This window comes from Callithrix jacchus, chromosome 21, assembly GCF_049354715.1.
Source record: "Callithrix jacchus isolate 240 chromosome 21, calJac240_pri, whole genome shotgun sequence".
In the NCBI taxonomy this organism is placed as follows: Eukaryota; Metazoa; Chordata; class Mammalia; order Primates; family Cebidae; genus Callithrix; species Callithrix jacchus.
Genome location: NC_133522.1, coordinates 51,518,666 through 51,540,463, shown reverse-complemented (window position 1 = coordinate 51,540,463; position 21,798 = coordinate 51,518,666). Strand labels below are relative to the sequence as shown.

The window sequence follows — 21,798 nt, the reverse complement described above, 5'->3', positions numbered from 1 at the left end:
CGCTGCTGTCTGTGCTTTTGCTCCTGGAGAAAAGCCTCCAGGGCAGCCCAGTGGGTGTGCTCAACAGGAAGGGCCACCGGGGACAGCACAGAGCACTGCCTATCAAGCGCAGACTCCCAGTGAGCAGACGTCTCTTCACAGCAAGGCTACGGCAAGGCCAGCTGTTGGTGAACTGGCCCACAGTTAGAGTGAGACCCACCTCCCGCCCCGCCCTGTCCCCGGCATCGGCCCCGGCCCCGGCCCTGGCATGCCCGCTGCACGTGAACCCTGCACCACCGGGACTCACGACTCCAACTGTACCGGTCCACACACTGCACTGAGTGACACAGCTCAGAAAGAGAAAGTCCCCAGGTGAGAAGAGAAGGAGGTGAGAAAAGGGCTGGGTACGTACCGGGGAAAGCGGGGTTGGTCTGTCCGAGGGGAGGAAAGGGGGTTTGCTGCATGGCCAACTGGTGGAGCTTGGTCAACTGCTGGGGTAGGAGGGACATGAGAGCTAAGAAGGTTATTGTCATTGAGTACAAGTCACACCAAATTAAAAAGGCAGTAACAGAACTTTGCACAGATAGATAGAGAGGGCCATGCGGACACATGGCAGACGCAAGAGAACGCAAGGACTTGGCCTGGGGGAAGCCAATGGAGCCCAGGCTATGAACGGGCGTGGGGCCGCTGCTGGGCATGCGGAGAGCAGCACAGGGAGCCGCCGTCTTCTCTCCCTGGCTCCCTGGCAGCTCCAGCCTGGACTAGCTGAGCCTCCCTCTCACCAGCTGGTGTGGACAGGAAGCTGGCTGGGGCCAGTGGGTCACAGAGGGCCTGGGAGAGTGTGGGAGCCACAGAGGAAGACAAGCTGCGTGTCTAGGAGACTCAAGACCGAGTCACTAGTCACAAACCTCAGGCTAGCCCCTGTGGGATCCAGAGGCTCTAGCTTGCAAAGCTCACCCTGGCCTCACCTGTGCTAGGCCTGGCCCCTCCCCTCCCCTGCAGGGCCTTGCTTTACCCAGGAGGTGACCTGGGGTTCAGGGGACACCCGAAGGGCCACACACCTGCCTTCTAGTCATCTCCAGGAGGGTCTCGCCTTTCCTGGGATTACAAAACACTACTGCTGGAAGGTTCTGTGGAAGGTGTGAGTGAGGGACACCTCAGGCCCTCAGCTGGGAGCTGCCTGTGCCCCCAGTCCCTGCAGGCTGCCCCCAGCCCTTCTCCTCCCCAGTCCCTGAGCCACAAGACTTTTCAAGGGGGCTTTGCTGCCATTTTTTTTTTTTTTTTTGAGACAAAGTTTCGCTCTTGTTACCCAGGCTGGAGTGCAATGGCTCGATCTCGGCTCACCGCAACCTCCACCTCCTGGGTTCAGGCAATTCTCCTGCCTCAGCCTCCTGAGTAGCTGGGATTACAGGCACACGCCACCATGCCCAGCTAATTTTTTGTATTTTTAGTAGAGACGGGGTTTCACCATGTTGACCAGGATGGTCTCGATCTCTTGTCCTCGTGATCTACCCGCCTCGGCCTCCCATTGCTGGGATTACAGGCGTGAACCACTGCGCCCAGCCTTTGCTGCCATTTTAAAAGTTATTTTACCTGAGTCTCATTTCTTAAATAAAAACTAAAAATAGCAAAAGATAATAGTACATGAGGCAAGATGAGGCCACATGTGGGATGCTCAAAATTACATCCCCCCTTTGGAGAGCCCAGGACTGCTCAGCAGACGGCACGGGGCTCCTCACACCTGGCTCTCCCCGGAGCCACAGACCTCCAGCCTCAGGCCTGCCAAGGCTGGGCACTGCAGAGGGTATCCTGGGGCTCAGGAGGGCACCAGACGAAGCTCCTCTGTAGGGGGGCAGCCCGGCAGGAAGGGAGGCAGCACATTCGGGGAGGGGCATCACCTCCCACCGTTTTCAGAATATCCAACCCAAACACATCCCCGTGTGGTGGCTGCATGTGGACTCCTGTGGCCCCAGCCAGGCAGGCAGCTCAGCTTCCTCACTGCACAGGGTGTGGGGTAGCAGAACTGCCGCAGAGGCCACCAAGGCTGGAGGTGTGGACACTCGGAGCAGAGTTGCTGTCTGCATGCGAGGAGGTCGGCTGCTGGGCACCTGACAAGACCCCCATGCTTGCCCCATCTCTGGAACCCAGGTTCCCAGACACCAGGGAGCCCAGTCAGGAAGGCAGCCACCGTGGTCCCAGCACCTTCCCAGCTGTGTGCTCCTGGGTGGGTTTGTGCTCGGCCTCCCAGGAGCTCTCCCCTAAGAGTTCACCCAGAGTCAAGATAAAGGCCCCACCTCAGTACCCAGTGTCCTGGGAGGATGGGGGCTGCTCCCCAGCCCCGCCCCTCCCTGACCTTTAGCTTTGCCTGCTGGTGGGCAGGGCAGGCCTGGCAGGAGGGGGCCATCTGGTGTGCTGTGGCTGTCTGGCCTCTTCATGCTCCCACAGGATGGGGTCCGGTCCCCACAGCAAGCCCGTGGCCTCTGACACACCTCTGAGTGTAGTGGAGAGCAATTAGACTGTGAGGTGTTTGCTGCCGCAGACTGACTTTCCTTCTAGCGATCTGCCATTGCAGACGCATCTGGCAAGGACTTACATAGGGGCACATCTGCAAAGCAGGCCCTGCCCAGGCCTCTCTGCCTTCCTGGCTGTCCTCTGACCCCAGGCTTCCCTAAGGAGACCTGGCTGTAACCCAGACTCAGCAAGGCCATTCCTGCTGCAGCAGGAGAGCTCAGGTCAGGGGTCAGTTTCAGCTTTAAGAGTGCCCTGAAGAGCGGGTGCCTGTGAAGGCCACAGCAAGGGCTGGAGGGCTGAGGGTGCCCCTGCCTGGCAGGCTGCTGGCCCAGGAAGACGACCTGGCTCCCATCTGCGCTGCCCTGTGATGTAACGTGAATGGGCCTGCCAGGTTACCTGAGGGGATGTGTGTGCAAGCCCCTGACGAGGGTGCCAGGAGAGCCAGTGGGGGAGACGCTGTCCCAAGGACACCAGCTGAAGTCACCGGGACAAAGTCTACCTCCTGGTGAGGCGTGAGGCCCTGCGGGGGCAGCAGGAGAAAGCAGGTGCATCGGGGTCCTAGTGAAGGTGCCCCACCTATACAGGGCATGTCAGGAAAGACTGGGGCTGCCCAGGTGGGGTAGGAGAACCGCAAGGGGGGTTAGGCGCTCCTGGCGAGTTCACCCAGTCACTGGATGCTGAGTGGCACAGACGGGGTCCGTAAACCCCCGACTCCTAGTGGCCAGGCCCAGGAGCTGCCCCATGGCCAGGGAATGCAGCACAGGGGAGGGGGTGCCCCCTGGGCTCTGCAGCGGATGGAATGGCTCGAGTCAGCTCCAAGATGGCCCGGCCTGTGGCTGTGGTAATAGGAAGGCCTGGTGGCTCCAGGCCCCAGTTCCTTGAACTATAAAATGGGGAATGGATGTGAGTGAGGGGCAACTGTGATGTGCTGCAGGTGACAATGTCCCCAACACGTTTGGCTTTTTAGGAAGAAGTGTCCACACTAGCAGATGAATCTCTTTCCTCCCCACCTACAAACACAGGGACACCCTAGGGAGGCCTGGCCTAGCACAGGGAGTGCTGGGTGGGCATCTGTGGAAAGAATGGGCGAGCGGGTGCACGAAGCCCAGGACACAGGCTCACCCGGCTCTGCCCTGCATCAGTCCGGCCACTGCATCTCTTTTGGACTCAATTTCCACATTTTTTAAAGGCGGTAACAGGACTAAGTGTCAAGGGACCTTACAATTTTTGAGAAAATTCTGCCTGTAAAAAATGAGACTTTTGGTTCTCACCAGAACCTCCAAATCACTGAGAGAAAAAGAATAAAGACAGAAGTCGAGGGAGGAGGGGAAGAAAGTCAGGCAGGCGAGAGGGCGGGAGGGAGGGAGAAGGGGAGGGGAGGAGGGCAGGAGGGTGACCGATGTTTCTCTGTAAACTGCCTTTTCCACTTCACATTGACTCAGAATGTAACACACAGACAACTACTAAAATTACAAGCATTTGTTAAGATGCAACTCAGTGAATTATCACAAAACAAACACAGCCACGCAACTGGCCCTCAGGCCAAGGCCACCGCCATGGTAGTTTCAACCTGCATTCATTCGTGTTTCCTACCCAGTAAAATGCGTAACTTGGTCCTTCGTCCATTTTTGGGCTTGATTTTTGCTGACTTCACGGGAGCTCCCCGGCATTTCCGATGCCAGCATTTCCGATGCCATCCTGCCCGTTATTCGTGCTGCCCAGCTCTTTTCCCCACTCGCCTGCGGGGTCTTAGAAGCAGCATTCTAAAATTGAATGTAGTTGAAATCATCAGTGTTTTCCTTGATGGTCCGAGCTTACGTTTTAAGAAATGCCCCCTAACTGAGACTATGACATTCTTCTACATATTTTCTCCTAAAACTGCTAAATTCTTCTGTCTTGTGTTGGAGTTCTTGATACATGGGAGATGGTTTTTGTTTACGGCAGGAAGCAAATTATGACCTGCCGTTCTGGCACGGTGGGGAGCGTCTGCCCTCTCCCAGGCTCTCGTGGGCAGCTTTGTCCCGTCCACATCTCAGGGGCGGCTTCCTTCCCTTGTGGGGGGTTCTGGGCTCTCAGGTCTGAACCAGACTTTACTAGTCTCTCACTGCACCAAACCACACAGTCTGGCATAGTCGTCTCCGATGGTAACAGTGCCTCCTGCGCACCTCCTGCAGGCCTGCCTGAGGCTGTTTTATAGCTAACTTGTTCAGATAATTCGAAGGAATATACTAACATAAGATAAAAAGCATAGTAATACATAACCCAGTGCCATGAGGAATGACGAACCGTGCATAACAGCATGTGCTACACGGCTGGGAGCAGCACGCATCGGGTAACGTGCTGCGCTGCACCAGGAACTTCTCAGCTCCCCTCCGCTCTCATGCGGCCACCATGGTCTGTGTGGTCTGCTGTTGCCTGAACCATCCACGTGGAGCATGACTGTAACTGCTTTGTGCTCTGAGAGTGTGAGCTACACGATTCCGATTTTTGAAAGATGGTGAGCCGTGCTTTACGGTCTGGTACGTGATCAGGTTTTGCAAATGTCTCCGTGAATTCTATAGTGGTGCTGGGCGTAGTGTTCAACCTCCGTCAATAACGTCAGGATCACGGAGAACTCTATGATGCTTTCTTCACACGGGTCTACTTGGCCTATCACTCTCGGAAAGAGAGGTGTGCCAGGTGTTCACTACGTCCGTCAAATTCTCTATGTTTTGTCAACTATTTTCTTTATATATTTTAAAGCTATGTTTTAAGCATGTACAAATTTTGAATTATTGTATCTTCTGTGAGGTGAATTTAGCAACATGTAATGACTAAAGTTTTTTTCCTAAAGTCTTGTTTTTTTCCCTTCTGCTGACGTTAATGTTGGTTCACCAGTTTATTTCTTGCTTGTTCCTTAGCCTCTTCATTCTTTCACTTTTTTTCTGGGTCCTTATGCTTGAGGTGTGTCTCTTGTAAGAAAAAAAACAAAATCGTTTTTGCTTGTTTGCTTGTCGATTTGTTCAGCTGAAAAATACAGTCTGACAGCCTCACGTCTTACCTGGAATTTCACTTCACCTTCATCACAATCATCCCGTCTGGACTTATTTTAGGCGTCTTATTTTCAAATTGTCCTGCTTTTCCAGTGGTTCTTCTTTATTTCACTCCTTTTCTTCTGTTAGGTTAACAGTTTTTCCCTCACTCGTTTTCACCTGTCCTGTCACAGACATTACATATTGGACACCTTTGCTGTTAGTGGTCACTGGAATTTTAACGTGTGCGTTGAGAGTCTACACTTGGTGTCTTCACCCTCTAGTGGAATGAGACAGTGACCTGTGGGTGTTCCCATCTCCTCACTCATACCCGATCTTACGTGTGCCATTTCTATCCACTTGAGTACTGCGTGTGTCCATGTCTCCTCACACACAACCAATCTTATGTGTGCTGTTTCTTCCCACTGGACTCCTGTGGGTGTTCCCGTCTCCTCACACACACCCGATCTTACGTGTGCTGTTTCTCCCCACTGGACTCCTGTGGGTGTTCCCATCTCCTCACGCACACCCGATCTTACGTATGCTGTTTCTATCCACTGGACTCCTGTGGGTGTTCCCGTCTCCTCACGCACACCTGGTCTTATGTGTGCTGTTTCTATCCACTGGACTCCTGTGGGTGTTCCCGTCTCCTCACGCACACCTGGTCTTATGTGTGCTGTTTCTATTCTCCTCACGCACACCCAGTCTTACGTGTGCTGTTTCTATCCTCCTCACGCACACCCAATCTTACGTGTGCTGTTTCTATCCTCCTCACGCACACCCGATCTTACGTGTGCCGTTTCTCCCCACTGGACTCCTGTGGGTGTTCCCGTCTCCTCACGCACACCCGATCTTACGTGTGCTGTCTCTATCCTCCTCACGCACACCCGATCTTACGTGTGCTGTTTCTATCCTCCTCACGCACACCCGATCTTATGTGTGCCGTTTCTCCCCACTGGACTCCTGTGGGTGTTCTCGTCTCCTCACGCACACCCGATCTTACGTGTGCGGTCTCTATCCTCCTCATGTACACCCGATCTTACGTGTGCTGTTTCTATCCTCCTCACGCACACCCGATCTTACGTGTGCCGTTTCTCCCCACTGGACTCCTGTGGGTGTTCCCGTCTCCTCACACACACCCGGTCTTACGTGTGCTGTTTCTCCCCCACTGGACTCCTGTGGGTGTTCCGGTCTCCTCACGCACACCCGATCTTACGTGTGCTGTCTCTATCCTCCTCACGCACACCCGATCTTACGTGTGCCGTTTCTCCCCACTGGACTCCTGTGGGTGTTCCCGTCTCCTCACACACACCCGGTCTTACGTGTGCTGTTTCTCCCCCACTGGACTCCTGTGGGTGTTCCGGTCTCCTCACGCACACCCGATCTTACGTGTGCGGTCTCTATCCTCCTCACGCACACCCGATCTTACGTGTGCCGTTTCTCCCCACTGGACTCCTGTGGGTGTTCCCGTCTCCTCACGCACACCTGATCTTACGTGTGCCATTTCTCCCCACTGGACTCCTGTGTCAATCTTGTGCATCAGGCAGGGCATCCGTGAGTCCACAGATGATGCTTGCTAACCAAATGTGGACACTTTCCTTTGCATTTCCAGCCTTCCTTCCGGGATCACCCACAGGGCATCCATCAGAAGATCATCTGCTGTGGCCTCCCGGTCACATCCGTCTGTCTACAAATGGCTACATGTAGGTCTTTGAAGGATCCTTCCTTGAGACAGAGTTTTATGCTGACGATTTTCTTTGGCTAAGCCACCACCTTCTGGCTTCTAAAGCTGCTGCTGAGAAGCCAACCTCATTTCTCACTGCCGCCCCTTTGTCATAGTCTCTCTGATTGCTTTTACGATTTGATTTTGGTCTTTGGTGTCACGTAGTCTTGCTTTGATATTTCTAGGATGGATTTCCCTTTGTTTATCCTGTTTGTGAATTGTTGGCGTTTCTGAATGTGAGGATGGTTTCTCTTACTAATTCTGGAAGGTTCTCCAAGTGTGTCTCTTGGAATTTTCTCTCTCCATTCCGCGTCTCCCCTGGGCTTCCAACTGGATGCGGGTTCTTCCTTCTCAGGCCTCCTGATCAATGTTTCTCAGAACTCCACGGGCCAGTGAGCGTCCCAAGGGTCCTGTAAAAATGCAAAGTCTGGTTCTGAGAAGGGCAAGAGGGCAGGAACGGCGTGTGAGAGCCGTGCCGCTGAGGCCCAGCAGAGGATGGGGTGTTCCACCGGAGGAGAGATGGAACTCCAGCCCACAGGGCAGGCTGCCTGGGCCTCCTGTTTCCTGAGACAAATGGCTGCAGTAGCAGAGCTCTGACAGCAGGTGGGGCCATGGGCAAGCCTCAGCACCACTCGCGGCTGCAGGGTCTTGGAAAGTGTCAGGCTTCAGAGGCAGAGAGGCTGGGGCCCTCAACCAGGTGCCCAGGGCACACAGCATTGGCTACTCTCTCACTACAGTGTGAGGGGCCCCTCGCCCACCTCCCCACGTGGTTCCAGTGGGAGACACAGAAAAAGTGGGAGAAGAAAGCACTCTGCAACCATCTGCTCACATCTCTGCGGGTGCATGAGATGGTCACGAGAGCCCGTGCGTGCCCTTCATGTGTCCAGGGGAAATGCACGGCACTGACAGCGTCCCGGGGATTGCACAGCTGGGATGAAGGGCTGCACCCAGCACAGGATCTGGCCGTGCATCCCACCCCTAGCTCCCTCTTCTGATGACCCATTTCCACAATTTCCCCACGACTCTTTCACGGAAGAACCAGCTTCTTAGCAGACACCAGTGTCCATCTGACTCCCAGCATTCCTCCACGTCTGCCACTCACGTCCAGCTGCTTGGGTGGCTCTCCCACTCACCGGCTCGTCAGCTCTGGCCAAGGCACCTCTCAGAGCTTCCCCCTGCTTGTGTGTGGAACTGGCCCCACGGTCCCGCATCTGCTTCACAGGGTTAGCGCAAGGCTCATCTAAAATAGCCTCCATGGCAAATGCGTCATCAACTCCAAAAGGGTTTTGTTTTTGCTTGCTTTCAACGTCCCCTTCAAATGATGGGGATGTTAAGCAAGGGAGAGATTAGGAGACTTGAAGACTAGAAATAAAGATTCATATATCTGAGGGTGTTTTTTTCTTCTTTTTGAGACGAGGTCTTGCTCTGTCGCTAAGGCTGGAGTGCAGTGGTGCAATCTCTGCTCACTACAGCCTCGACCTCTGGGTCTCAGGTAACCGTCCCACCTTAGCCTCTTGAGAAGCTGGGACTACAGGTGCGTGCCACCACACCCAGCTAATTTTCTTATTTTTTTGTAGAGATGGGGGTCTTACTTTTTTGTCCAAGTTGGTCTTGAACTCCTGGGCTCAAGGAGTCCTCCCATCTTGGCCTCTCAAAGTGCTGGGATCTCAGGAGAGAGCCACTGTGCCTGGCCTATGAGGGTATATTTTGAGGAAAAAAACAATTCCTTTCTGGTGTAACTGCACCACTGTCATTAAAGGGGCAGAAGTGCAGGGTGGGAGAGAAGTGGTCTGTCCAGGCGTGTGTGTGTCCAGGCGTGTGTGTGTCCAGGCGTGTGCGTGTCCAGGCGTGTACGTGTCCAGGCGTGTGCGTGTCCAGGCATGTGCATGTCCAGGCGTGTGCGTGTCCAGGTGTGTGTGTGTCCAGGTGTGTGCGTGTCCAGGTGTGTGTGTGTCCAGGTGTGTGCGTGTCCAGGCGTGTGTGTGTCCAGGCATGTGCGTGTCCAGGCGTGTGTGTGTCCAGGCATGTGCGTGTCCAGGTGTGTGTGTGTCCAGGCGTGTGCGTGTCCAGGCGTGTGCGTGTCCAGGTGTGCATGTCCAGGCGTGTGCGTGTCCAGGCGTGTGTGTCCAGGTGTGTGCGTGTCCAGGTGTGTGCGTGTCCAGGTGTGTGTGTCCAGGCATGTGCGTGTCCAGGTGTGTGTCCAGGCGTGTGCATGTCCAGGCGTGTGCGTGTCCAGGTGTGCATGTCCAGGCATGTGCGTGTCCAGGTGTGTGTGTGTCCAGGCGTGTGCGTGTCCAGGTGTGTGCGTGTCCAGGCGTGTGCGTGTCCAGGCATGTGCGTGTCTAGGTGTGTGTGTATCTAGGCATGCGTGCTCTGCTCTGCTCTCAGGAGGGGCAGACATGCTGGGTGGGAGTCAGGCAGTCTGCCCAGGCGTGCATGCTCTCTGCTCTGCTCTCAGGTCCCAGGTCTCAGGTGCTGTTTCTCTTTCTCGTTTCTGAAACTGCACTTGGCCTGGGCCAGGCAGGACACACAGAGGCACATGGACAGTCTCCCAGGCTCCTTAGTGGCCATCTTGGAGAACCTGACCGGACCGTGGCTGAGGCTGACCCCGAAATGTCCACTTCTGTCCTCCCAAGTCCTTCCTGTGGTCGGGCAGGGCTTTGTGCCTCTTCAGGACACCTGGACATCAATAGCACGATACAACTCTAGGAGGACACAGGTAAAATGATGCAAGTGGTGTGCGAGGAGCTGGAGAAAAGCGGGTGGGCAGGTGAGTGCCAATGACTCCTTTTTTCTTGTTTTTTGAAATGGGGTCTCACTCTGTCACCCACGCTGGAGTGTAGTGGCACGATCTTGGCTCTCTGCAACCTCCATGTGCTGGGCTCAGGGAATCCTCTTTCCTCAGCCTCCTGGGTAACTGGGACTACAAGCATGTGCCACCAGGTTTGACTAAAGTGTTCTGTATTTTTGGTAGAGATGGGGTCTCACCATATTGCCCAGGCTTGTCTCAAACTCCTAAGCTCAAGAAATTCACCTGCCTCAGGCTCTCAAAGGGCTGGGATTACAGGCATGAGCCACCACGGCTGGCCTGAGCCACCATGTCCAGCCCAATGATTCTTTTTTTTTTTTTTTTTTTTTGAGACGGAGTTTCGCTCTTGTTACTCAGGCTGGAGTGCAATGGCGCGATCTCGGCTCACCGCAACCTCTGCCTCCCGGGTTCAGGCAATTCTCCTGCCTCAGCCTCCTGAGTAGCTGGGATTACAGGCATGCGCCACTGTGCCCAGCTAATTTTTTGTATTTTTAGTAGAGAAGGGGTTTCACCATGTTGACCAGGATGGTCTCGATCTCTTGACCTCGTGATCCACCCGCCTCGGCCTCCCAAAGTGCTGGGATTACAGGCTTGAGCCACCGCGCCCGGCCAGCCCAATGATTCTTAAATCAGAACAAGCTGAAAATGCTTTTTAAAACTGGACACAGAAAACACATGCATGTTTTAGTTTTACGTAAAGAAATACTCAGACCTAAGGAGCGTATTTTCTTATGCGTGATGTTTCTTATTCATGGGCCCACACAACCAGGTAATATCATGTTGCTAAAAAATGACTCTAGCATCTGTAGGTAAGCCGCCACTGTCGTAAAAATAACCTTTTATTCAATTATTTTATAAATTAAAACAATATATTCTACATCGTATTGATAGTCTAAGAAATTGAAGCTTTAAAATTTCTAGATACCAAGATGAAAATCGCTTCCTGATCATTGTTACCTATGTCACCAAAAGATCATTTTATTTTTGTGTTTAATGAATTAAGTGATTGTCCGAGCCTTCAATTTTATATGCCTGCAAGAAAAGCACTATGGAAGCTTCCACGCTTCTATTAATAACAGCTGTTCTGCAAATCTCACAGCACTGACGCAGACAACAGAATGTCTTCCACAGACAGCTGTTTCCCAGGAAGGAACCAAGCATCTGAGTCCACTCCTGCTGCTGGGACAGAATGCCTTGGACTGGGTAATTCACAGCCGGCATAAACGTGTAGCTCACAGTGACGGGGGCTGGAAACTGGAGATCACAGTGCTGGCCAGTTTGGTGTCTGGGAAGGGCCCCGTCTCTGCTTTCAACATGGCATTCTGTCTTCACATGGCAGGAGGGGTGGGGGGGGCTCCCTGAAGCCCCTGTTACAGAGGCACCAACGAGGTTCACAAGGGTGGAGCCCTCGTGACCCAATCACGCCCAGCCCCGGGACCCCCACCCTCAAATACCATCACCTTGTTGATGCGGTTCCAACATGGGAAGTGGAGGAACAGATGCATTTAAAGCACAGCACCAGGTATCTCAAACCACTACCATGTGCACGGAGGCAGTTCTCCAACAGCTAGTTACACGTTCGTTTAAGCCAATTTGAAAGAATCTGCAAAGCTGCCCATTTATAAGAGATGCTGAGAAAGTCACGTGGGAAAGCAAAGCCACCGATCCACGTAAAAGCCAATACCCACACCCATCACATGTGCGCTCCCACACATGTGCACACAGAGCCATGGCCTCTGGGAATTTCAGACCAACAAGCACTCTGACTCAGATGGGCGCTCAGCCAAAGGCGGCAGTGGGAACTTTAGGCTCTGTGGCCACAGGAAACCCATGAGCGTCACCAGAGGGTCCCTGCAGGTCTGAACTTTAGGGCCACAGTGAGGCCCTAAACCCCTGACCCCATCGACTAACCTTCCCTTTACCAGAAGAGCCACACGCTGCCTTTCCCTCAGGTTCCAGAGCTTTGCAAAGTCAAGCGACACCCCCTTTAGAACCCGCCTCTGCACACACACATCCCTAGATGTGCATGGCCACCTGTCCTGAGTCTGAAACAGACCTGGGCCATCCTGGAAAGTCAGCTCTGACTCCCCTGGCTTCCATTGCCATTTTCCTTCACATAGGCTTTCTGTTAGGAGGCATCACAGCAGCCCCTGCACCCCTGCCGCACACACGCACGGGGACAAACACACACACACGCCTCTGCTTCTGCCTAACACTGCAGCTGGGCGCAGGCTGGGGCAGTCCCAACAGTGCCTTCCGGTGAGTGGTGGCCACAGCCCGGCTTCCTGGTGGGTTCAGGCACTGGTGGGTACAGCTGACTCCAGGATGAGATGTCCTTGATGTAGCTATAGCAGTGTCGCCAAAGGTCTAAAGCCAGGAGCCACTAAACATGGCCTCGGGGGCAGGTGGGGAAAGACTTTTCTTGATAGCGTTTCTCTACCATTGGTTTCATGTGTTGCCTCTATGAGAATTCTTTTAAATGGAATAACTATTGGTATCTCTTCTCCACTCGTAAATTTTCCTGCAATGATATTGCATCTCTATATCGAAGACTTATTTAATGATCATTAATTCTTAAAAATGTTCCTGTCTCATCTCACTTGGATGGATGTCCCCGCCCCGACTCAGAGGCAGCAGGGTTTGCCGAAGGCCCCTGAGCAGCCCTACTCCGTCCAGCTCACAGGGAGCAGCACACGGCCCAGAACTGCGTTAGGAGGAGCAGCAGCTGAGCTGGGCAACATTCAAAATGGTTTAGAGAAGAGAAAGCCTCCTCAGAACCAATTCCAGGTTTTTCCCATCTGCAGACAGCACCAAGCAGCTTCCGCTGAGGCCATCTCTCTGTTCTCTCTTCCTCTCCCTTCCCCTCTCCCCAGTGCCTGCTGTGCAGCCCTCACTCCCTGGCGGCCCTAAAGCGGTCTCCAGAGAGGACCTTTGCTCACAAACTCGTGAGCAACTTTTATCTCTAGGCTCCCAAGGGCTCAGAGCTGCACAGCCCAGTGCAGCCCAGGGTTCCCCTTGGACAGTTTATCTGAGGGCATCTTCTTCCTCCAGCACTGGAATTACACCCAGACCCAGCACAGCAGGAGAGAGGGGTGGGAGCCGCTGGGCATGGAGCCACATGGGACCCAGCTCCGCACGAGAGCCAGGGACGGTGACGCCAGCGTGCATCACACTGACTCTGGAAGGAAGACAGAGGCCTGCCCCACTGGCTTTCTTCTGCTGGGTTCTCTATGTGTAGATGGACCCTACGTTTCCATTTGGACTCTGAAAGGGGAGAGTCAATTTCACCAGGCTCTCAAATGTCCTTGCCAAGGTATCTTTGTGGCCTGTTTGATAATGTCACCCAACTTCGCAGGCACACAGAAAGCGCCACTAACCCCTGCCTGTGGGGTGAGTGTACCTTCAGCACCCTGATAGGACAGAACTGTTCTCAGTTCCCTCTGAGGCCCCATGTGAGGGAGGAAAACCCAGGACTGCGGCAGAATCAAGACAATTTGACATCAGGCCAAGTCCTCAACACAAGCAAGATTAGTGCTAAGAGGTTAAAAGGTTATTCAAGGTCATATGGATACGACACAGGTCGGGAACGCTGAGAAGTTGATTAATATTATTGAGTAATATTAATGTTAGTAGCAATTAACAGCAGCATGCAGGTAGGTAAACAACTATGAGAAGAGAAAGGAGAGAGGAAGCAAAGTGAAGACTCACATCTGGATGGGGGATGGCGTACTGGCCCTGGATTGTGTAGGCCTAGAGGGACAGAGAGAGACCCCGTCAGACTGTGACCCGGCTGCCCCTCGGCCCATCACCGCCACCACCCTCCAGTAACACAGGGACCCTCTGGTAGACACTTCCCGGTCCTGGGCCTCTCCACCTGTCGCCATCCTGGGACAAAGGGCCGACCCTCCCAGGGACCAGGAGCCCAGGGGAGACTCGCCCACTTCCTCTGGGCGGGCAGAGCTGAGCTGGCCAGGTCTGAGGGTTGGAGGGCAACAGTTCAGCCACGATGCTTCCAACTCCTGCGACTCCAAGTTTCTTAAGGCAAAATCATCTAAGAATGATCTGTTTGACTCCCCAGTAGGAGGTCCACTAAGTATTAAGGTTTTGAAAATTTAATCAGCCGTCTGAGTAAATACTTTTGGGAAATATTTACCCCAAGAAATACAAACAACAAAAGAAAGCTCTAAAAGTTCGGCAAAAGCCAGTCTACACAGGAAGCGGGTCTGCGTCAGTCATGGCTTGCTGCCTTTCTTGAGAGCCCTTAAGACGGGAGGGGGTAGCCCTTCTGCTGTGGGGGCAGCAATGCACCCCACCCAAGATGTCATGTGGGGCCCCCGAGGCCTCATTTTGGTTCAGTATTTCCCTTGCCTTCAAAAGTGACTCCAACCTGCAGCCCCTTCCCACCCACACTGACTCTGAAATCTGGGCAGGTGAGGCCCCACCTGCCCCGTAGGTCCCTTCGGCAAAGATGCTTTCAGGTGATTCAGGTGATTTCATGGCCAGACAACAAATGGACCACACAGAGTCAAGGGAGAGCAAAGAGCATGACCAGCTGTCAGGACTTGCAGCGGACGGAGCTGCACCAGGCCTGCTGGTGGCCCTGGGGTGGAGGACGCGGCTACCAGCCCCTGGCTCTGCGGGCCCATGCCACTTCCCATGAGGACCTGTGGTGTCCTCGGTGACTACACGTGGGCCCCTGCACACCTGAGGGGTGCCTCAGGGAAGGATGCGTGTCACCTTTGTGCAGCCCAAACCCTCCCATGGGTTTTGAATCTGCCAAGAGTTTTCATCCTAAACAGGCCAATCCTGGGAGATAAAGGCCGCCTGAGCCCGGCTTTGAAAGAAACCCCAGGGCCGCGGGGCCACTGTGCTGCCTCGGCAGAGGAAGTAAAAGAATCTTATCAGATCCAGCAGGAACCCCACTGTCCTGTACAAAGTGTTGTGAGGACCAACTGCAAGTGTTTTGTAAAGGCGCTGCCAGGGACAGGTTCCAATGTGTCACCGAAGGTGACGGGCCCTGGGACTCATGCTGGGAGCCGCCCCCTCAGTGCACGGGGTCCCAGGTCAGCCCTGCCTGTCTGAGCTGAACTGCAAGGGCTCAGAGCATTCTGCAACCTAGGCCACGCTGCTTCTCTGACCTTATCTTCTTACTGTCGTTATGTTTTCTATCTGCTTGTCCCTTAGCAGGCTCTGCTAATTGAACCCGTGAACATGTCGTGCTAGAAACTGGGGGTGGCTGACAGGAGCTGCTGCTGGTGCAGAGGCCGCAGGGGAGCTGCATGGGCGCCCTCAGAGCACTCACAGTGGTGGGGCATCTTTTAGGCCCCTGATTTCTGCAACTGGACAGAAATACAGTGGGCGGGTCCTCCAGGTGACCTCTCTTATGTCTGTACTGGGTTGTGTGTCCTAATCTAGGCACTCTGGGTCTGAGTCATCCAGGAGACACCAGTGACTTGCAGGCTCAGGTCTCATTCATGCCCTCACTTCTGGGTTTGCATTTCAGCAGCTCCCCTGGGGCATCTCAGGGTGGTAACTCCCTGCGACTCTGTCCTCCACACCACCAAGGCTGACCACTGGCCAGGCCAGACTGTTCCCAGGACCCTGGGGCCCACTTCTCAAAGGGCTGACATTTTAGCAGCAGCCTTGGGACAGCACCCACTGCACAGAGCCCTTCAACTGCTGCAGTCGGGAGGGCGGGCTGCCCCTTCTATATAGGAGTTAGGGGCGCATGGCTGGCAGCTGAGCAGGGCTCTGTGCACCCTCTCCCCTGGAGCGGTGACCCCACCCCCAGTGGCTTGAAGACTCCACATGTGGATATTATGGATTTGTTTAAACATCAAGGTGGAGTCAACAGAGGTTACTAACCCTGTTAATTAACCACGAAATTGGGGGGAAAGCAGTGAAACGGAGTTTTGCACAGGGACTTCTCCCACTGTGTGACTCCGTGTGATCCCTGACCAGAGCTCCCTGGGTTGGTGAGGTAAGGACACCTCTTGTGTGCCCACAAGGCTGACACCAGGCAAATCCCTGGCTCGTCAGGCCCAGTTTTCTGGCTGTAAAATAGGGGTGTGCCGTGTCCTGGGGCTGTGTCCTGGGGCTGCTGTAAGGACGGCGTGTGCATGTGGGGGCTCCCTGACTACAGCAGGGCAGGAAGGGGTGTGTGCCGGGCTGTGGAGACGAGGCTGGTGCAGGGTCGGGGGGTGGGCGAAGGCGTGCTCTGTTTTGAGCACGCGGGACACCCAGGAGGGAAGGGATGGACACGCCCCTGCCTCTCCCTCCAACATGGGCCACAAGTGGGAGCTCTGATAAGATTCCTTTACACCATAAGGAAAACACCAGGAAAAGTCCTAACATTTGCCTCTTCTGTCTCCTTTCTGATGGGAAAGTAAAACCTCAGGCCCGTTCTGCTCTGCCAGGGTAACCGGTGGGGACATCTGCCTCAACTCTCCCTTGAACAAAGACACACACCGAGGCCGACTGGACGCAGAGCTCTTCCAGGCCAACCCCCGCCGGACACCTTCCAAGTCTGTTGGCCACGGAGGGCCGCAGGAGCCCTGGGTGGGTGGGTGCTCCCTGTGCCCTGGGCAGGGTTTGGGCTCAAGTGAGGGGCTGGGGCAGGGCCCCCATCCTCTGAGCTCCTCCAGAGGTGCTGCCATTCCTGGCAGGAGAACACAGAGTTGGAGTGCAGAAACCAAAGGGGCCAGCTTTGCAGACACGATGTTGGGCACCTGCAGAGCCCCTTCTCAGAGCAGAGGGAGGTCCCGGCACAGCCATGCAGACGCCCGCTCGCCAGGCCTACAGCTCGCCAGGCCACGCGTCCCTCCTCTGTGCAGAGCTCCTCCCTCCCGCATGTCTCTGCTACGAGAGCATCCTGGGAGCTGGGAACATGGATGTCGGGAAACGAGACCCTGGTTCTCTCCATGCCAGCTGTTTCCAGCATGAGCCGCAAAGTCACCTGGAAAGCGTCTGCGTGCCGGCTAGCTAAGCAGCCAGTTCCCAGGCACTGGCTAGGCAGAGCCAGATCTCAGTGTGGTCTGCTCATCCTTCCTGCCTCGGTTGGGGAGGAGAACACAGTTCTGTGGGGCTGTCTCTATGGGGCGGTGCTCTGAGGGCCCTGCCCCAGCCGGTGCTGGGTGTAGGTGGGAGAGCTCTGCGTCCAGTGCGGGTGGGAGACGTGCACGTGAGAAGGTGAGAAAACCTGAGTGCACTAACGGGCAGCGGCGGGTGCTGCAGTAAAAGGCTGAGGTTGGCAGTGGAGGCCGCGAGCGGGTCGGCTCTTACCTGACCACCTGCAAAAATGACAGGGGTGGAGGCGGGCTTTGGGCGGTAGGGAATGGTGGCACCTTTCGGTGGGGACTAGGAAAAGGGACAGGAGAGGGAGAGAAAGCATTAGAGCAGCTTTGCAGCCTGGCAACGGTGAGGCGCTGGCCCACCCCAGGCACCCCTGCACTGGGGAGGCAAGCCCCAGCCCGCCCCCTCACCCCCTGCACTGGGGAGGCACATCTCGGCCTGCCCCACTCACCCACCCGGCACCAGGGAGACACGCCCCGGCCCACCCCACTCAACCCTGCACCAGGGAGGTGAGTCCCGGCACACCCCACTCACCCCCTGCACCAGGAGGGCATGCCCCAGCCTGCCCCACTTACCCCCTGTTCTGGGGAGGTTCCAGCCCACCCTACTCACCCCTGCACTGTGGAGGCGTGTCCTGGCCCACCCCACTCACCCCCTGCACCAGGAGGGCACGCACCATCCCACCACACTCACCTGCCCTGCACCAGGGAGGCACGCCCCAGCCTGCCCCACTTACCCCCTGTTCTGGGGAGGCTCCGGCCCACCCTACTCACCCCTGCACTGTAGAGGCGTGTCCTGGCCCACCCCACTCACCCCCTGCACCGGCTCCACCCTCCTCAGCCTCCCCAAGTTGTAGCAGTGCTGGAGAGGGGAGGGAAGAACTCCAGTCCCCACGGCCCCACCCCTCCAGATGGCTCCTTCTCTTTGAGCGCTGGGGTACAGTTTGCCACACACCAGCCTCTTGAGAGTACCACCTGCCCTGAACAGCCCTGGTGGCTCTGGGGCAGTGTGGAGGGTCAGTCCCATTGTGCGAGGCCAGCTGGGGGGTCCCTTACGCCCAAGACCCAGCTGGATAAGGGCTGGCCACTAACCCAGATGAGCCCTGTGGTGCTGGCCCCTCTGCGGGGGCCCCTCCTGGGATGCACAGGGCCCGTCAGCCTGGACTGCGGAGCTTCACAGGGAGCTGGGAGGCCCTTTGGAGCAGTTCTCTTGAATGCCCTGGAGAAAGGGGAGCCCTGCAGGACTCCACCAGGACCCATGTCCAAAGTGCTCAGCTTGGCCCGTGGTGACAGTCAGCAGAGATCCCCATGGAGACTTGGGAACATCCCACTTCACTATTTGAAAAAGTATTTTCCAAGAGCTTATGGACTCCAAAGGAAAAATTCCACAGTTACGATGAGGTTTGCGGAAATCTCCCTTGGTTATTCTGTGGGAAACTCAGGGTTAACACTTTTAGCCTGACCCTCCTCCTGGGTCAGCCCCCTGTGTGGCCATCCCCCGGGCCCAGGACAGGGAAGTGGGAGTCCTAGGCCTGGGGGGCACCCCAGCTGGGGTCAGTCCAGCAGGGAGAGGTGGGGCTGGGCCCACAGAACCGTTCCTGGCAGGGGAGCCTGCCGTGCTGGGAGTTCTGGGGCCTCGGCTGGCTCAGGGCCAGCTCAGTGCTCAGGGAGCGCCACTCACACTCAAAGCACCATGCTGGGGACGGGTGGTTGGATCAGCAGAGCCAGGGCTCTGGGTGTGACCTCCAGTAATATGGGGAAGGGGATGCTGGGAGGGTCTGGGCTGACCCAGGCTGGCCCTGGGGTGGGAGGAACTGACTGAGGGTGGACGGAAGCTGCCGCTGCCACTGCCCTCCCTGGCTCCTGGAGATGCTGGCGCCCCTGCTCGATGGGCCCCCAACGCCACCCTGGCACAGAAGCTCCTAGCTGACACTGACCTATGATTCTTGCTTCCTGTGTGGGCACAGGGCCTGCTGGCCTCCCCTGGGGTGGCATGACCCTCCCTGCACTGGGTGTAGGGATGCTGGGCCCTGGGTGGGCAGGGCACCATCTGTGGCTATGTCTGTGTTCTCGGCAGGCCCCACACAGACTCAGAGCAGCCTGGGCAGCCCTTTCCTCCACAATCTCCTGTGGGCAGCCCTTTCCTCCACAATCTCCTGTGTGTGAGGTGAGGCATGCCCACTACCCAGCCCAGAAGTCCTGAAATCAACCGGGGGGATCTTTAAGCACCCTTGGCTTTGTTTTTCCAGCCACTCTTTAGCTGAGGGTGGGCCAGGCTGTTTCCAGGTGTGATGCATCTTCCTCCCTGGGATGATGGTGCCCCGGCCTTGGTGCTGCACAGCCAGTAGGGGTGAGGGTGGCTGCCCAGCCATCTTCACGTCACGTCTGCTGTGAGTTCCCTGTCCTGCTCAGACCACCCAGCCCAGGAAGGAGACAGGTGGTTTCGACGATGGCCTGGTCTGTGGGGCCGCACTGCGTGGCACCGTGCGGCACCAGGATGCAGGCAGCAGAGGCACTAGGTGGCGCTGATGACCCGAGTGTCATTCGGAGCTGGACCTTGGCCCTCCATGGGGATGTCCCTCTTAGAATTGTTCCTGTCACTGACTGCTTCTGAGCCTCGGCCGCAGGGCCGCCAGGGCCCCGGAGACAGGAGGGTCAAACAGAGAGCTCAGATCAGCCTCGAACTGTCACCCTAACCAGGGAGTGGGGAAGATTTCAGAACGAGCATATTTTGAAAAATATTTTTGACTTCACAAAATATTTAACTTCAGGAAAACAGAAACTATACAGACATTTTTTAAAGAGTCAAACATGGGTTTGAACTCCAAGCCAAGTACGAGAGAGCATGAGCCTGGGCTGCAGAAGGGGCTGGAGACTGACTCCACAGAGCTGCTAGAACCTTCCATTTGGGGTGGGCTTATTCATTTTCCCTTCAGGAAAAGCTGGCAACTATTGATGGCTTCATGAACTTTGAGTATATGTCAGAATTTTTTCCTTCCCCCAAAATTTCAAGAGAGGCATCTGCTGTGAGGGCCCCTCTCTGCTTTTCCATTTAAAGCTTTTGCTCGCCTGTCTCTACTTCTGCATGGGTTTTGTGTGTTTTCCTGAGTTCTGCCCTTGGTTCCTCCATGGTGCCTTGATGCCTCCTTCTGCAGAACTGCATGTGTAGAGGAGCCTCCCGCCCGTGCACCCCTCCCACACCCAGCTGCCCCCAAGGCCTGGCTCTGGCACCATGAGCACCGTGTCTGCAGCTCCCACTCCGCGCAGAAGGCCCCTCAGTGGGATGATAACCTTTCCTCCAACTCTGGAGAGGGGCTCCCTCCTCTCCACATGCTCTGCCCTGGATGCCGCCATGGACACTGGACCCTCAGCTAGCAGCCCCAGCACCCTTACGTGCCCACACTGGCACAAATTCTCACTCCAGCTGCCTTGGAAGCCCAGATCAGGAGCCCCCACAGCCCCAACTGTGTGAGTCCTAGGGGTGACCGGGGCGACCAAGCCTTTGCCTGCAGTGCAGGAGGCAAATCTGGTACTGAGATGGTCTGGCCCCAGTGCACAGACAGTACCTCCAGCATGACCACACAGATCTGCTTGACGCACTGGATGATGGCGTCCGGGGTCCCTGAGATGGTCACCGCCCGCTCCGTGGAGTTGGGCAGCATGTCCCCAGCCACTTGCACCTGGGCACCTGTGGACTGGAGAGAGGGGACGTTGGAAGAGAGCACCAGGGTGGCACCACATGGGGCGGCAGCACCTTCTGAGTCTAAGCACCCACAGCAGCTCTGAGGATACGTCCTTGGAGACCTGCATATGGGCCACGTGCCCCCTCCCTGCCCCATCAGAACCACCCCCGTGCTGCCCCTGCCACCACAGCTTGGCACCCGGCCCTGCACCTTCTCTTGGGTGCACGTGGCACCTGGGTGAGCCTAGATAGGAGCATCTAACCAGAGGTGTTTTCAGGGAAACAAAGTACTCTTTTCAAATAAATGGAATTCTCTCTCCTCTGCAGAGTTTTAGGTCACAAAGAAAGGTGGACTCTGGTCATGGGCAAGGAATGAAGATTGGGGTGGCTGCCCTGCTGCACAGGGAAAGGATTCAGGCTCTCCTTGAAACAGGACAAATGTGGGAACGTGAAGTTCACACCTGCAAATTCCACCAGCTGGGTCAGGTCAATGGCTCAGGGCCACCTCTGGGTGCCATGGAGGCCCCTCACTGGGAGCAGATGCCATGCCCAGTGCCCAGGGCCTCCTTTGCCCAGAGCCATGTGACAAGCAGGATCCCCCCTGTCCCCAGCATGGCCCACAGGTAAGCAGTAGGGTGGGCAGGATCCACAGGTGTGCAGTGGGTGGGCAGGGCCCATAGGTGGGCAGCGGGTGGGGTGGGTCCATAGGTGAGCAGTAGTAGGTGAGCTGGGCCCATAGGTGGGCAGTGGGTGGGGTGGGTCCATAGGTGAGCAGTGGGTGAGCTGGGCCCATAGGTGGGCAGTGGGTGGGGTGAGTCCACAGGTGAGCAGTGGGTGAGCTGGGCCCATAGGTGGGCAGTGGGTGGGGTGGGTCCATAGGTGCACAGTCAGGGGGTGGGGTGGGTCCCCAGGTGCACAGTCAGGGGGTGGAGTGGGTCCCCAGGTACACAGTCAGTGGGTGGGGTGGGTCCCCAGGTGTGCAGTCAGTGGGTGGGGTGGGTCCACAGGTGCAC

General features: G+C 56.0%; 1 protein-coding gene across 28 annotated transcripts in view; it reads right to left on the bottom strand.

The window, feature by feature from the left end:
• The window catches only part of PCBP3 (poly(rC) binding protein 3), a 286,279-nt gene that overhangs the window by 13,323 nt on the left and 251,158 nt on the right, over positions 1 to 21,798 (bottom strand). For 15 of the 28 annotated variants that reach the window (XR_013530629.1, XM_078358645.1, XM_078358646.1 and 12 more), the window contains 4 exons: positions 20,670 to 20,798; positions 17,246 to 17,389; positions 13,742 to 13,783; positions 392 to 470 (listed from right to left, as the gene is read on the bottom strand). Coding sequence is in view for 24 of the 28 variants with exons in the window: in XM_078358645.1 (XP_078214771.1) it covers positions 392 to 470; positions 13,742 to 13,783; positions 17,246 to 17,389; positions 20,670 to 20,798 (394 nt within the window). In the remaining 4 variants the exon portion in view is untranslated. The remainder of the gene's footprint in view (positions 1 to 391; positions 471 to 13,741; positions 13,784 to 17,245; positions 17,390 to 20,669; positions 20,799 to 21,798) is intronic. The other 13 variants (XR_013530631.1, XM_078358651.1, XM_008986821.5 and 10 more) reach the window with 3 other exon arrangements.